We start from the raw sequence: 12875 nt of genomic DNA, 5'->3' as shown, positions 1-12875 counted from the left end.
GAAAATTGGCTCTTGAGTATCTACACCCATGGCTTGAAGTGGTTAATTATAGAGAGTAGTGGAGTAAGTCTAACATAGGAGAGTTGCGGAGGGCTAGCTTTTTTTAGACTTCTTATGGCTCAATAATGGTAAGCCGTAGGCAAGTCTAAAAAGACTCCATTATTAAGTCCAAAACTCCCAAGGTGTGCACCACATCCCACATAGTGGGCTCAACAAAATTGATAATAGATCCATGGTGCACTTACCCTAATATAATTAACAAAATCAACCATTTATAGGCTGCTTAAGGACCTCTCTTCTTAAGCAAGAAAAGAGAAACCAAATGCTCTGATACCAATGTAATGGAATTGGCCTAGTAACTTGAGAGTAGCGGTAATTTATTAAAGAGAGTACTTTTGAGAAATTACTTTGTGAGCATAGCGGGTAAACATAATTGAAGATAGCAGCATAAACATAGAAAGAGAGAGAATTTAGAGAACATGACAACAATTGAGGACAGATTTATGTGGAGCCGGTCCCCCCTCTAATAGGCATTTGTATTACGATTTCTCCCATTAAGTGAGACATGCTACAATACAATCTTTGTGTTCCTTGTGACCTAGGTGATGCAATGAAGATGGAAAGCTTCATGCATCACAAGCATAACATAAACTTTGAAGAAAGCTTTAACTATCCCAAGTCTCAGTCCCAAGACCTCAAACACCTTCGAAGGTGGAGAGAGCTAGCAGGGAATGAGGGTAGGGAAGAGGAAGAGGAAGAAGAAACATTTCCTAGGAGAAATAATTAGCTCCTCACTAATCATAACTCTTCTTCCTAGCATACATAATAGCATAGTAATGAAGATGGAGAATATGGAAAGATTAATCATTGAATCATGGCTCTTGCTTGGATTTGCACTCCATAGCCAAGAGTGCTGGTGTAGGCTCTCAACCTCTACTTCCTTGGAGAAGGAGAGGGAGCTCTTGCACTTTGCACAATGCACAATCAATTAATTAAATCTCTACATTACCATTGGATCCCTTGGGTGGCCAACCAATAGGCTTCAGGCACACCATGAGGGTAACATGAGGAGGAACTTGACAAGTGTCCCTTTTGCTTTCTTTGTTCTAGGCATGCCTTGTGTGAGTGTGTGTGTGTTCTCTCTCATCTCCCCTCATGTAGGAATCGCCCCCTCCTTGTGGGGATTGGCATTGACCTTTTGCACACCTCAATCCACTCAACCTTGGGCTTGGTTCCCACCACAAGCTTGGTCCTTAAGCCCCTCAAGCTTGGGCCGGGTTCCCACCTCAAGTACAAACCCTAGAATCTCAAGTATGACAAGAACCTCAAGGATCCCAATCATCAACCACCTCAAGCACCTTAGTCATCAAGCACAACAAGCACCTCAAGCTTGTGCCGGGTTCCTACCTCAAGCACAGCCCTATCTTACCTAAGGTCAAAGGACTTTTACACTCATTATTGGAGGTCTTCAATGAAGCTAACCCTAAGGTGTTATGCTCCATTGGCTAGCCTTGCTCTTTGATAGACCATCTCTCATTCAAGCCCCTATACCATTGGCCCCGTGTTAAGATAGATCTATAAGCACATGTCTACATCTTAACCCTTGTTCCCGTTTATTCTCCCACATTAAGTGATCATTTTAATATGAGAAAATCATTTGGGTTGGTTAGATATTATATTTTATGAAAAAAAGTGTGAAGAGTTGTGCCTATCCAAGATACCCTCTCTTCAAGTGTTTTGATTGCGAGATATACCCAATAGGGCCAGGAAGCTCTCGATGTTTGCAAGACAGTGATATGGGCAAAATAATTAACGATGATATTATTAGCTATGGGCTATTGAAAGAAAATTTTGTGCTTGGAAATGCCTTGGTCGACATGTATGCCAAATATGATGTGCTTCAGAACACACGGAAAGTGCTTGAGGAGCTACATGTCAGGAATGTTGCCTCTTGGAATACATTGATTACAGGATATGTCAAACAGGGAGTAAGGCAAGGAAGCTCTGGGCTATTTTCAATGGATACTGGGACTGGTCTCTTGAACTTCATTGATCACACGATATGCCAAATAAGGGCAAGTCAGGAAGCTCTTGGCTGTTTTCAATGGATGCAAAGTGAGGGCATCTCTCAAGATGCAATCACTTATGCTTGCATCTTGAAGGTGTGTGCCACCACTCAAGATGCTAATACGGTCAAAGCCATTCATGAAGGTATTGTTAGTCAGGGGTTGTTGAAGAAAACATCATGCCTGGAAATTCTTTGGTCGACATGTATGCCAAATCTAGTGTCCTTCAGAACGCACAGAAAGTTGAGGACCTACCAGTCAGGGAGGTTGTCCCTTGGAATTCATTGATTACAAGATATGAAAAATGGGGGCAATGCAAGGAAATTCTGGGCTATTTTTAGCAGAGGCATCTCTCGCAATGCAATCACCTACGCTTGTATCTTGGAGGTGTGTGCCACCACTCACGATGTTGATACGGGCAAAAGAATGCACAATGATATTGTTAATCAGCAGCTGTTGAAAGAAGACACTGTACTTGGCAATGCTTTGGTTGACATGTATGCCAAATGTGGTGTCCTTCAGAATGCACAGAAAGTGCTTGAGGAGCTACTTATGCCCGGACCTGTGGCAACCCATTGAGCCTCTCCTTGTCCATTTCCTTGACGCATTGAGTGCTCCCACTGCTACCCATCATATGCTTCATCAAGATCTACATTTTCAGCCCTGCTTTACGCAAAAAATTGGCTAATTTTTTTCAGCTAGATCTGTGTTTTTGTAGCCAGCTTTTAGCCCGGGGCGATCACTTTTTAGAATGTGTATGATATCACGTGAGTTAACCGGAGAGGATTATTAAACGACCAAAATGTATAAAAATGTATACATACAGAGGGGGGTGGGGGTTTTTAAAATAGGTTCACAGTGTAAGTATAGTATGTATATTGGGGTATTATTAATTACCTCTTGAACACACATGATATAGAGGTCTTTTGATAAGTGACTGCCCCCGGGCTTTTAGCCCTTGTTTCCTCTCACATCGGGAGCAAAAATCAGCCCCACATCTACCCCTTGGTGGCCTTCAGCAACCCCTCATCGAGACAGATCCAAAGTTGCATCGAATCAGCCTAGTGGAGGTGCTTCATTTTGATGAGTTACCCCGGCGGCATTCCCCATTCGAATCAGTAGAGTCTGCACTTGAGGTATTGCATGTGTGTACATTGCATTTACGCAATCAAAATAAAATATCGCATCGGCAATGGTGTGGAGGGCGCTTGAGAGGGTTGCTTGGGACTTCATCTAGTGTTATTCTCCTTTTCTCTCTCTCCTTCCCTCTGCATATCTCTACCTCTCTCTCTCTCATTCCCTCTTCTCAGGGAAATAAAAGGAACCATCTCTCATGCTAAGTAGCAACAATCATCAATGCAAGGAAAGAAGTAAAGATTTGTGGAAGTGTAAATTTTATATGCTCACTATTTCAATTCCGTTACACTGACACAAAGTAACTCACGATCATATTGTTAGTGAGGGGTTATTGAAAGAAAACTTTGTGCTTGGCAATGCCCTAGTCCACATGTATTCCAAATGTCATCTACTTTAGAAATCATAAAACGTGCTTGAGCAGATACCTATCTCGTATGCCCTCTCTTGGAGTGTTCTGATTGTGGGATATGCCCAACACGGGCAGTGTCAAGAAGCTCTCGAATATTTTTAAGGATGAAAATTGAGTCCATCTCTCCAAACAAAATTTCCTACACTTACAAAAGGCATGTGTCACTATGCAAGATACGGATATCAAGAAAAGAATTCACGATGATATTGTTAGTCAGGGCTAGTGAAAGAAAACGCCATGATTGGAAATGCCTTGGTCGATATGTGTGTCAAATTTTGTGTACTTTGGAAAACACAAACAGTGCACAGACAATGCTTGAGGATCTATCTCTTTGGGATGTCTCTTCGAATTCATTGCTTGGAGGATATGTCAAATGGGCGCAAGGCCAGGAAGCTCGGGGCTGTTTAAAGTGGATGCAAAGCAAGGGCATCTCTCCATATGAAATCACTTATACTTGCATCATGAAGGTGTATGGCACCACTCAACATGTTGAGTGGGTAAAATAATTCACAATGATATTGTTAGTCAAGGGATGCTGAAAGAAAACGTAGAAAAAATCACCTACGCTTAGATCTCAAAGGCATGTGGAGTTTGCAAAAGAATTCACGTGATCATATTGTTAGTCAAGGGGTGTTTAAAGAAAACATCATGATTGACAATGAGCTGACAACATGTATAGCAAATGCTATCTACTTAGAAAGCACAAAAAGTGCTTGAGGCGCTACTTGTCTAGGATACCCTCTATTGGAATGTTCTGATTGTGGATATGCCCAACAGAGGCATGTCCACGAAGTTTTCGGCTCCTTTTAGAGAATTTAAATTAAGGACGTCTATCCATATGCAATTACCTATGCTTACATTTTCAAGGCATGTGGCACTACGTAAGGCACTGATATGAGCAAAATAATTACGATGATATTGTGTTTGTTGAAAGAAAACATCATGCTTGGCAAAGCCTTGATCAATATGTATGCCAAATTTAGTGCACTTCAAAATGCACAAAAAGTTGTTGAGGAGTTTCTTGTTCCATATGTTGTCTATTGGGAGTGTTTTGATTGCGAAATATGCCCTGTAGAGGTAGTGTGAGAAAGATTTGGCCTAATTTCAAAGGATGCAAAGTCGGGTCATCTCTCCATATGCAATTACCTACACTTGCATTTTGAAGGCATGTGGCACTACGCAAGACACTCATATTGGCAAAAGAATTCACTATGATATTGTTAGTCAGGGGTAGTTGGAAGAAAACGTCATGCTTGGCAAAGCATAGAAAGTGCTTCAGGAGCTACTTGTCCAAGATGTTTTCTCTTGCAATTCATTGATTGCAAGATATATCAAACAGTGGCAAGGCAAGGAAGCTTTGGGCTATCTTCAGTGGATGCAAAGCAAAGGCATCTCTCCACATGCAATAACTTACGGTTGCATCTTGAAGGCGTGTGACACTACTCAAGATGTTGATCCAGACAAAAGAATTCACGACCATATTGCTACCCTCGGGCTCTTGAGAGAAAAAAACTGTGCTTGCCAATGCCTTGATCACCATGAATGGCAAATGTGGTGTACTTCAGAAAGCAAAAAAAGTTCTCAAGGAGCAGCTGCATGGTGTTTTGGCACTCCACTGTGAGCAACTGCCCGGATAAACAATTCAACCCTGCGTTTTCAGATTTTAGTCCTTTTTCTCACCAAGGTTTACTTGGATTTTTCACCACTAGCATTTCCACTGCAACCCGAACCTTCGACAGCCCATAGAGCCTCTCCTCAGCCATTTCCTTGCCGCATGTTAACTGAGTCAGCGTCAGTTAACAGAAGCTGCTAAAGATCAAAGCCTTATGAATGCACATCGAAGATGAATATGAAGAAGCAGTGAAGATTGGAGTTACACACTTTTCACATTTTTCACAAAATGGTCACGTATTGTAAATTCCTGATTTATTTCAAGCCATTGTAATATTTTAATGTGTTACGGGCTTAATGGGAGTTCCAAGTTGTAAAGAACATATCAATTATTGTGTCTAGGGTGCAGATACAATAAGTGTGGATCCTTAAAGGTCTTTGGCGCCGGACATTACACATTTTAGACCTTGGCTAAGGTATAAAATCCAACTTTGTAAAGATTTTATTATGGTTTTGGATAATAAAATACACAGCATGAGCTAACAGCGCTCACTCCTCTCCTTCTCGTGCTTCCTACTCCCTCCTCAGTTGTCACATTGAGGTCGCGTTTATTGCATTGCAACCGCAAGTAAGAGCTCTACGCATTGACGTAAACACATCACAGTATTTCGTAGCTTTTGGCGTCTCCAATCCGCAGCCTAATTTTATCATAGCTATAAATCAAATCAAAAACTAAGCATAGGTGGGGTAGTGGAGCATCATTGCTAAGCATTTAGATGCATTCTGGGTCGAAAACGACTAGGTGAAAAATCCATTGTTGTTAATAATTGCGATTTTGGAACTTGACCTAAAGTGGGGTTTGAGACCATAAGCATGTGTGCTTAGGTTTTATAAACATTTTCTAGAAGTTTTGTTACGTTTGAATGTCATTTGATGTTGTAACGGATGTGATTTGTTTGTTGATGAGCGATTGGCTTTTGGTGATTTCAGTCACTTGAGTGTAGCTTGAGTTAGATGCGAGTTGTTAGTTGTTTTTTGAGAGATTGACAACCTCTTGTAGCCTCTATGCACTAGTTGAGTCAGCTTCGTCACATGGATTGACAATTTAATCGTGGTTCTCGCTAATACTACAATAAGATAGGATGGTGAGGTTAGACATGCGTCACACATTTTGCGCCGCTGTTGGGGATCGAAGAGACCTAAACTAAGAAAAAACACGAGCGTCTTGTAAAGTTATCCTTTAACTTCCTCTAGGATCACATAGAGTTCAAAACTTTCTTTTAGAAACCGCATAGCCTAAGATTGTCGTCTTTTGCTGTATAGAGGTAGCTTGGAAGTAATCGTACTTGCTGAGTGCCTTTAGGATTATAGGATTGTAGATTTAGATTAGGATTTGGAGAATGATTGAAAGGTAAGACGAGTCTAAAGATCAAGGCTCTGAAAATCGTAAAAAACAAGAAAACGAGTGTTTGTGAACACTTTCCACAACCCTATTGCATGAGAATCTAGGAGTAGGGTAAGTAGGATCCGAGATAGATTTCAGAACATTGCTTTCTCTGAACGAATCATCTGTGAGTTGTTATTGGAAGCTACAAAATTTCAGGTCTACGGCTAAAAATAGCACAAAAAGACTCCAAACCACTCAATCCAATTGGAGAGCAAGCTTAAAAGTTGTATGAACCAGTGGGTAAGCTCAAGGAAACTTTGAGGTAAAAATTTCAAGAGTTGGCCAAAACTCAGATTATTTACTTTTGCTTGACATTTCAGGCCAAATTAAGTTTTGACTTTATTCCTAGGCTTAAAATAGATCATGAAAAGGTTGTCTACGAAAAAGTTCAAAAAAGTGTTAGTTTTGGGCCTAAAGTTAATAATCACGATTATTAACTTTCACCTCAGATTTGACCAAGGTTCATACCATTGACTCATTGCATGTGTACGAAAAACTTTTGTAAAGGCAAAAAAAATTTGGATCACCAAACAGACAAAAAATTAGGTAAAAACTAAAGTTTGTACCGACTTTTTGAAACTTGAGTGTAAATTGGGAAAAAATTTGTCCAAACTTGATGAAATTTGATTCATAGGCTTATATTGATGTGATAAACATGTGTACATGATCACTTGACCAAAAAGATGCAAAAAGTTATCAGTTGTAAATAATCGCGGTTATTTACATCTGTCCCCTTTTTTTACTTACGTTAGTATACCACTAGTTTTACCATGTTGTAATAAGCCCACAAACCAAATTTGGTAAGATTTAGATCATTGGATTGAAAATTGTGGCCAAATTTGCAAAGTCAGTCTACGAACAAAAAGTTAATGACCATTTGACACATCAAACAGAATGATGTTAGCTTTGCATGGCACACATCATTCATATGCACACTATGTAGACCAAACAGGAAAACTGTACAAAAAGGATCAATCAGTGTTTGAACGGTCCACATACCAGCTCATAGAAGTACGTCCAATAATAGATCAGAAAGGATGGTTCATTTCAAAGGAAAGAATCTATTATAGCCCATCCTCTCTAGAGCTGAAGGATATTACCCCAGTGAACCCAAAAATTTGTTCAGAGCCAAAGTCTCCTCCATCGAAAATCAAGCTTCGACATTGTGACCAAACGAGCATATACTTTGACCAAAACAGTCATAGATATAGACGAGAGTGTAGCATCTATGATGCCATGGGTCCTGAAACCACATAAGCTCATATCATAGGAGACCCATGGGATAGACAATATAAGGGCAAAGATAATTCTATATAAAGCTTGACTTGGAGAATAATTTTTCATGTTTCACGAAGATACATAGGAAACTATGAAGAAGGTTTACAGATGTCAAACATCAACAGTGCTACCCAACCTGTAGCTTCACAATCCCAAAAGGTGAGACTCAACTAGAGCCAAATAGTTTTGAGCTCTCACAATGAAGCACGCTATAGTGATCACCCTAGGAAGGGAGGAGCTGCAAATTCATCAAGCTCAACTCTAGTACCAGAAAATGCTACACCAGTTAGAAGCCCAAGAACTTCTAGCCAACAAACCCCTTCAAAGAAAAACCATTGGACGATCACATGGTTGTTGGAAGTTTTCCATTGACCCAGAAACCATCAAAATCTGCACAAAAGTTCTTCTATGAAGATCATCAGGGACAAAAGTTTCAGCTGATCTCCATGAGTCAAATCCAAAAGCTGACAAATCCCATAGTGCTCAAGCAATTGCATGAGACCAAGCTCGTATATGCATATCTAGATGCAAATGGAAATGATTCCCAGAGGTTCATGACCTTGCACAAGCCCCTACGGATGCTAAACCTGAAGTCAAGGACTATCTGAACATGATGCAAAGCCTCAAGTTACCAGAACATGTGATTAAAAAGACAAAATCAATGAAAGCTAAAGTCCAAAAGGCCACACAAAGGTCACCACCAAAATCTCCTCCGAAGAGACAGATTCTTCCAGAAAGCACAGTGGATCTTCTAAGATCAAAAGTTACTCAAATGCAAGCACACAATGCTCAACAGTTGCAAGAAAAAGGTGTAGTATCACAACAAAACGAGCCAACATCAACGGAAGCAGGTAGTTAAAGCAACGGAAATGTAGATAAAGTTCAACCAAGTTCAATCAAGTGCAACATTGTTGGTGAAAACGAAGAAAAACTCTCAAGCGAAGTAAAGCTAGGTTTCCAGTTAGACAAAAACCTCATGTCTTTTCGCACTTGGAAAAGATGTCTCCAACCACATCTAAAAGATGCTCCTGAATCCGTGAGCATATCTAGAGACAAACAAGCAGAATGTTGGGGAATCATCGCCACCATCATCGAAGTAAGTTCACAAATCATCATAGCTCAATTCCACGTGATCACAACAAAGGATATGCCACATGGCATCATAATGGGAATGCCAATGGCCCAGAAGTTGTTAGAGATACAAAATTCAATGAAGATGAAATCTTCAAAGGCAACAAAGAATGAAGACCAAGATTGGTCACCCGCAAACGACAGCACAAAGTCCTCAAATACAATTCAAATGGAAGATCTTAATGAAGATGATTCATCTCCATCAAACAGAACTTCAGAAGAGCTAGAAGCGGATCAATCAACAACAAGTGCAAATCAAAGAGAGTGAAGGGCAACCACAATAGATATTGAGCAAAGAATACCATCAAAGCGAGAAGTTAAAAAGAACAGGGTTGCAAAAAACCAAGAAGCAGTAGGAAGTCCAAAGATCAATCACTCATTGCCAGCTAAATCAACTGATGTAAGTCAAATTGGAAAACAGAGTCTCAAGTCACTCTCCATAGAGACACAGCTAGATCAAGATGAGACCATGGAAAAATTCAGACAAAGATCTTCAATAGAACCAAAAATGCCAGATTCAGAGTTGCAAAAGTCACAAGGATCGAAGACTAGTCTTGTAGAAAAAGGTGAGGCCAAAGTGGAACCTCCACTGACTGGCGAAGAAGGTGTGAAATCATATGTCTCTTCAAGCAAATTAGGCTTTCAAAACTTTGAGTCAAATGCTGACCCAGCTGAACCCTCTAAGGAGACACCGAGAAAAGCAAAGATATCAGCCAAAGTACTCAAAAAAGAAAAGGAAAGTCAAGCAAGTTTTTGTTCCGAGTAGTTTAGTTAAATTCAATGATTCGGTTTGGATTAAGGACAGGAAATCAATACATGAAGACAAACACATGGGATGGATAGCATCACAATGGAGCTTAAAAGAACAAGAGTACTATAGAGGTAACAGACAGATATGGATACCAAAACCTCAGGTAAGGGCATATGAAGTAACTTCAAGTCCCACCCAAGAAAGAAGGCCCACAAGGTATCAAACTCGACAATATCCTAAGATACCTAAGAAGCAAGTACACAACATAACAACATTGAAAGATGCTAAAGTCAACCACAACTCTCAAGAGAATACAGAACAAAGACGGATCTCAAAGAATGTTCCCCTTGGACAAGGGTTCTACAAAGGATATACAAAGATTTGGCTACCAGTCAACCATAAGCCAACTACAACTACACGAGACCTCCTTGAAGATCTCAAGAGCTCAACAAAGTCAACAATGGAGATATAAAGGTCCTCAAAAGATTTGGATTCCTAAGTCTTCCAATATTCCTAGTCAAAAGTCAAATGCCGACAGTGAAGAAAGGCCTACAACAACATCAAAGACTCCTATCACCAAGCTCAAGTGGAGAATCAAATAGAGAAAAGAGTCTTCAAAGTCAAAGAAGGACAAGCCAACTAACACGAATGCAGATTCAAAGATGATAAAACAGGTATGGCAAAAGAAACCCTCAATGCCAACTTGGTCCTTCACTAATCTGCTTTTTGAGGATTCTAGCTTACTTTTACCTAAAGAAATGTTTGTAGTAAGCACAAGAATGTAAAAATTCATGTCGCCAAGGTGCAAAAAACACTCTTTAGCATAGCCTAAAGTCGGGTTGCTGAGTCATAAAATGAGCAAAGCATTAGCTCCAAAGCTTCAAGTCATATTAAACTCTGTGCTAAGAGTCGTAGTTATTAGGCCTACGCTCAAGCTGGAAGAGATGAGCATATCTAAAGTCATGTTGCTCATGCTGGATGAGATGAGCATAAGAGTCGAAGTCTATTAATTTACAATTGATGGAGTGTTGTAGAGTCCAACACTCGTGCAAAGTGCACAGTAAGATGAGAGCACATATCCTCGACAACGAAAACCATTCTTAAAGGGGTGCCAGCTTGCAAAGCCATGTCATATGCTTTTATAGCTACACCATCTTTCTGAAGAACCCCTCAAAATCTTTCTTGCACAACATATTATTTTCCATGCATTTCTGTGTATGCATAAAGAGGATGTCCCATCATTGGACATATGCATTAGACACTCTTTTTTGCTTCCACCTATACACCTTGAGTGGACTACAACAGGCAAACAAAAGTTTCATCATGCTACCCTTTTATATTTGCTGTCTCTTTATTTCCATATGTATCAGGACATAATCCCTTGAATACTTTATTAATATTTTCCATGCTAATAAGTACTCCAATAATGCGCTTATCCCAAAGGCACTTTTTTCCCACTAGGTTTTTTCCCTTTGGTCATCCATGTATTAGACCCTAAATTAGAACCTCATCATTCTACTTCCCTCATATATACTTTTCATCAATAAACAGCAGCCTCATCATTATTCTATTACAATGGACCATCATCTCTCAAAATCGACTATTCAGACCAATGAAGATGCTTCAAAAAATTGAACCTCATCAACAAATCCCACGACAAATGAAGATCAGCCCATCAACAACCAATCAAAACCTTCCACAGCCTCCACGAACACCTTTCAACAGTGCCCGAGGACATTCACTAAAATCGGAAGGGGGGAATGTTAACTGAGTCAACGTCAGTTAACAGAAGCTGCTAAAGATCAAAGCCTTATGAATGCACATCGAAGATGATTATGAAGAAGCAGTGAATATTGGAGTTACACACTTTTCACATTTTTTAGAAAATGGTAACGTATTGTAAATTCCCGATTTATTTCAAGCCATTGTAATATTTTAATATGTTACGGGCTCAATGGGAGTTCCAAGTTGTAAAGAACAGGTCATCTACTATGCCTAGTGTGCAGATACAATAAGTGTGGAGCCTTAAAGGTCTTAGGCGTCGGACATTACACATTTTAGACCTTGGCTAAGGTATAAAAGCCAATTTTGTAAAGATTTTATTAAGTTTTTGGATAATGAAATACACAGCGTGAGTTAACAACGCTCACTCCTCTCCTTCTCGTGCTTCTTACTCCCTCTCTGGTTGTCACATTACAGTCACATTTGTTGCATTGCAACCGCAGGTAAAAGCTCTACGCATTGACGTAAACACATCACAATATTTTGTAGCTTTTGGCGTCGCTGATAATTTCATCATAACTAGGAATTTACACTTTCAAATAAAAAACTAAGCATAGGCGGGGTATTGGGACATCATTACTAAGCATTTAGATAAAAACCACTAGGTCAAAAATCCACTGCTGTTAATAATCGCGATTTTGGAACTTGACCTAAAGTGGGGTTTGAGATCATAATCATTTGTGCTTAGGTCTTATAAACATGTCCTAGAAGTTTCGTTTACGTTTGAATGTCATTTGATGCTGTAACAGATGTGATTTGTTTTCCGATGAGTGATTGGCTTTTGGTGATTTCAGTCACTTGAGTGCAATGATTTCTAAATATGCCCAACAAGGGCAAGGCCACAAAGCTTTGGGTTGTTTTCAGTAGGCGCAAAGCAAAGAAGTCTCTCCAGTTGCAATCACCTATCCTTTCATTTTGAAGGCATGTGGCTCTAAGCAAGACGTTGATATGGGCAAAAGAATTTGCAATGATATTAATAGTCAAGGGCTATTGGAAAACACCTAATGCTTGGCATTGCCTTGGTTGACATGTATGTCAAGTGTGTGCACTTCAAAAAGCACGAAAAGTTCTCGAGGAGCTTTCTGTCTGGAATGTTGACATTTGAAATGCATTGATTACAGGCTATGCCGAACAGGGGCATGACAAGGTAGCTATGGGCTATTTTCAGTTGATGCAAAGCAGGGAATCTCCAGATGATGCCTCCTACGCTTTTATCTTGAAGGCATGTGTCACTATGCAAGACCATGATTTGTGCAAAATAAT

The 12875-nt window shown here is 39.9% G+C and overlaps 1 protein-coding gene across 1 annotated transcript; it reads left to right on the top strand.

Moving 5' to 3' along the window:
- Positions 1-1796: 1796 nt before the first annotated feature.
- Positions 1797-2407, top strand: LOC147432308 (pentatricopeptide repeat-containing protein At3g24000, mitochondrial-like). Its single transcript, XM_086491907.1, has 2 exons — positions 1797-2115; positions 2226-2407. The coding sequence occupies exons 1-2, from the start codon at positions 1797-1799 to the stop codon at positions 2405-2407; spliced, it is 501 nt and encodes a 166-aa protein (XP_086348033.1).
- Positions 2408-12875: the final 10468 nt, after the last annotated feature.

The sequence above is a fragment of the Adiantum capillus-veneris genome, chromosome 20 (genome assembly GCF_014529385.1).
Source record: "Adiantum capillus-veneris isolate H3 chromosome 20, ASM1452938v2, whole genome shotgun sequence".
In the NCBI taxonomy this organism is placed as follows: Eukaryota; Viridiplantae; Streptophyta; class Polypodiopsida; order Polypodiales; family Pteridaceae; genus Adiantum; species Adiantum capillus-veneris.
This window is presented reverse-complemented; position numbering and strand designations above follow the sequence as displayed.

Bases quoted from the DNA above. Each gene is read 5' to 3' on its own strand.
- LOC147432308 (XM_086491907.1), top strand. From the start codon at position 1,797: ATGGGCAAAATAATTAACGATGATATTATTAGCTATGGGCTATTGAAA. The intron at 2,116-2,225 runs GTGAGGGCATCT...ATTGTTAGTCAG, and splicing joins CTGTTTTCAATGGATGCAAA to GGGTTGTTGAAGAAAACATC.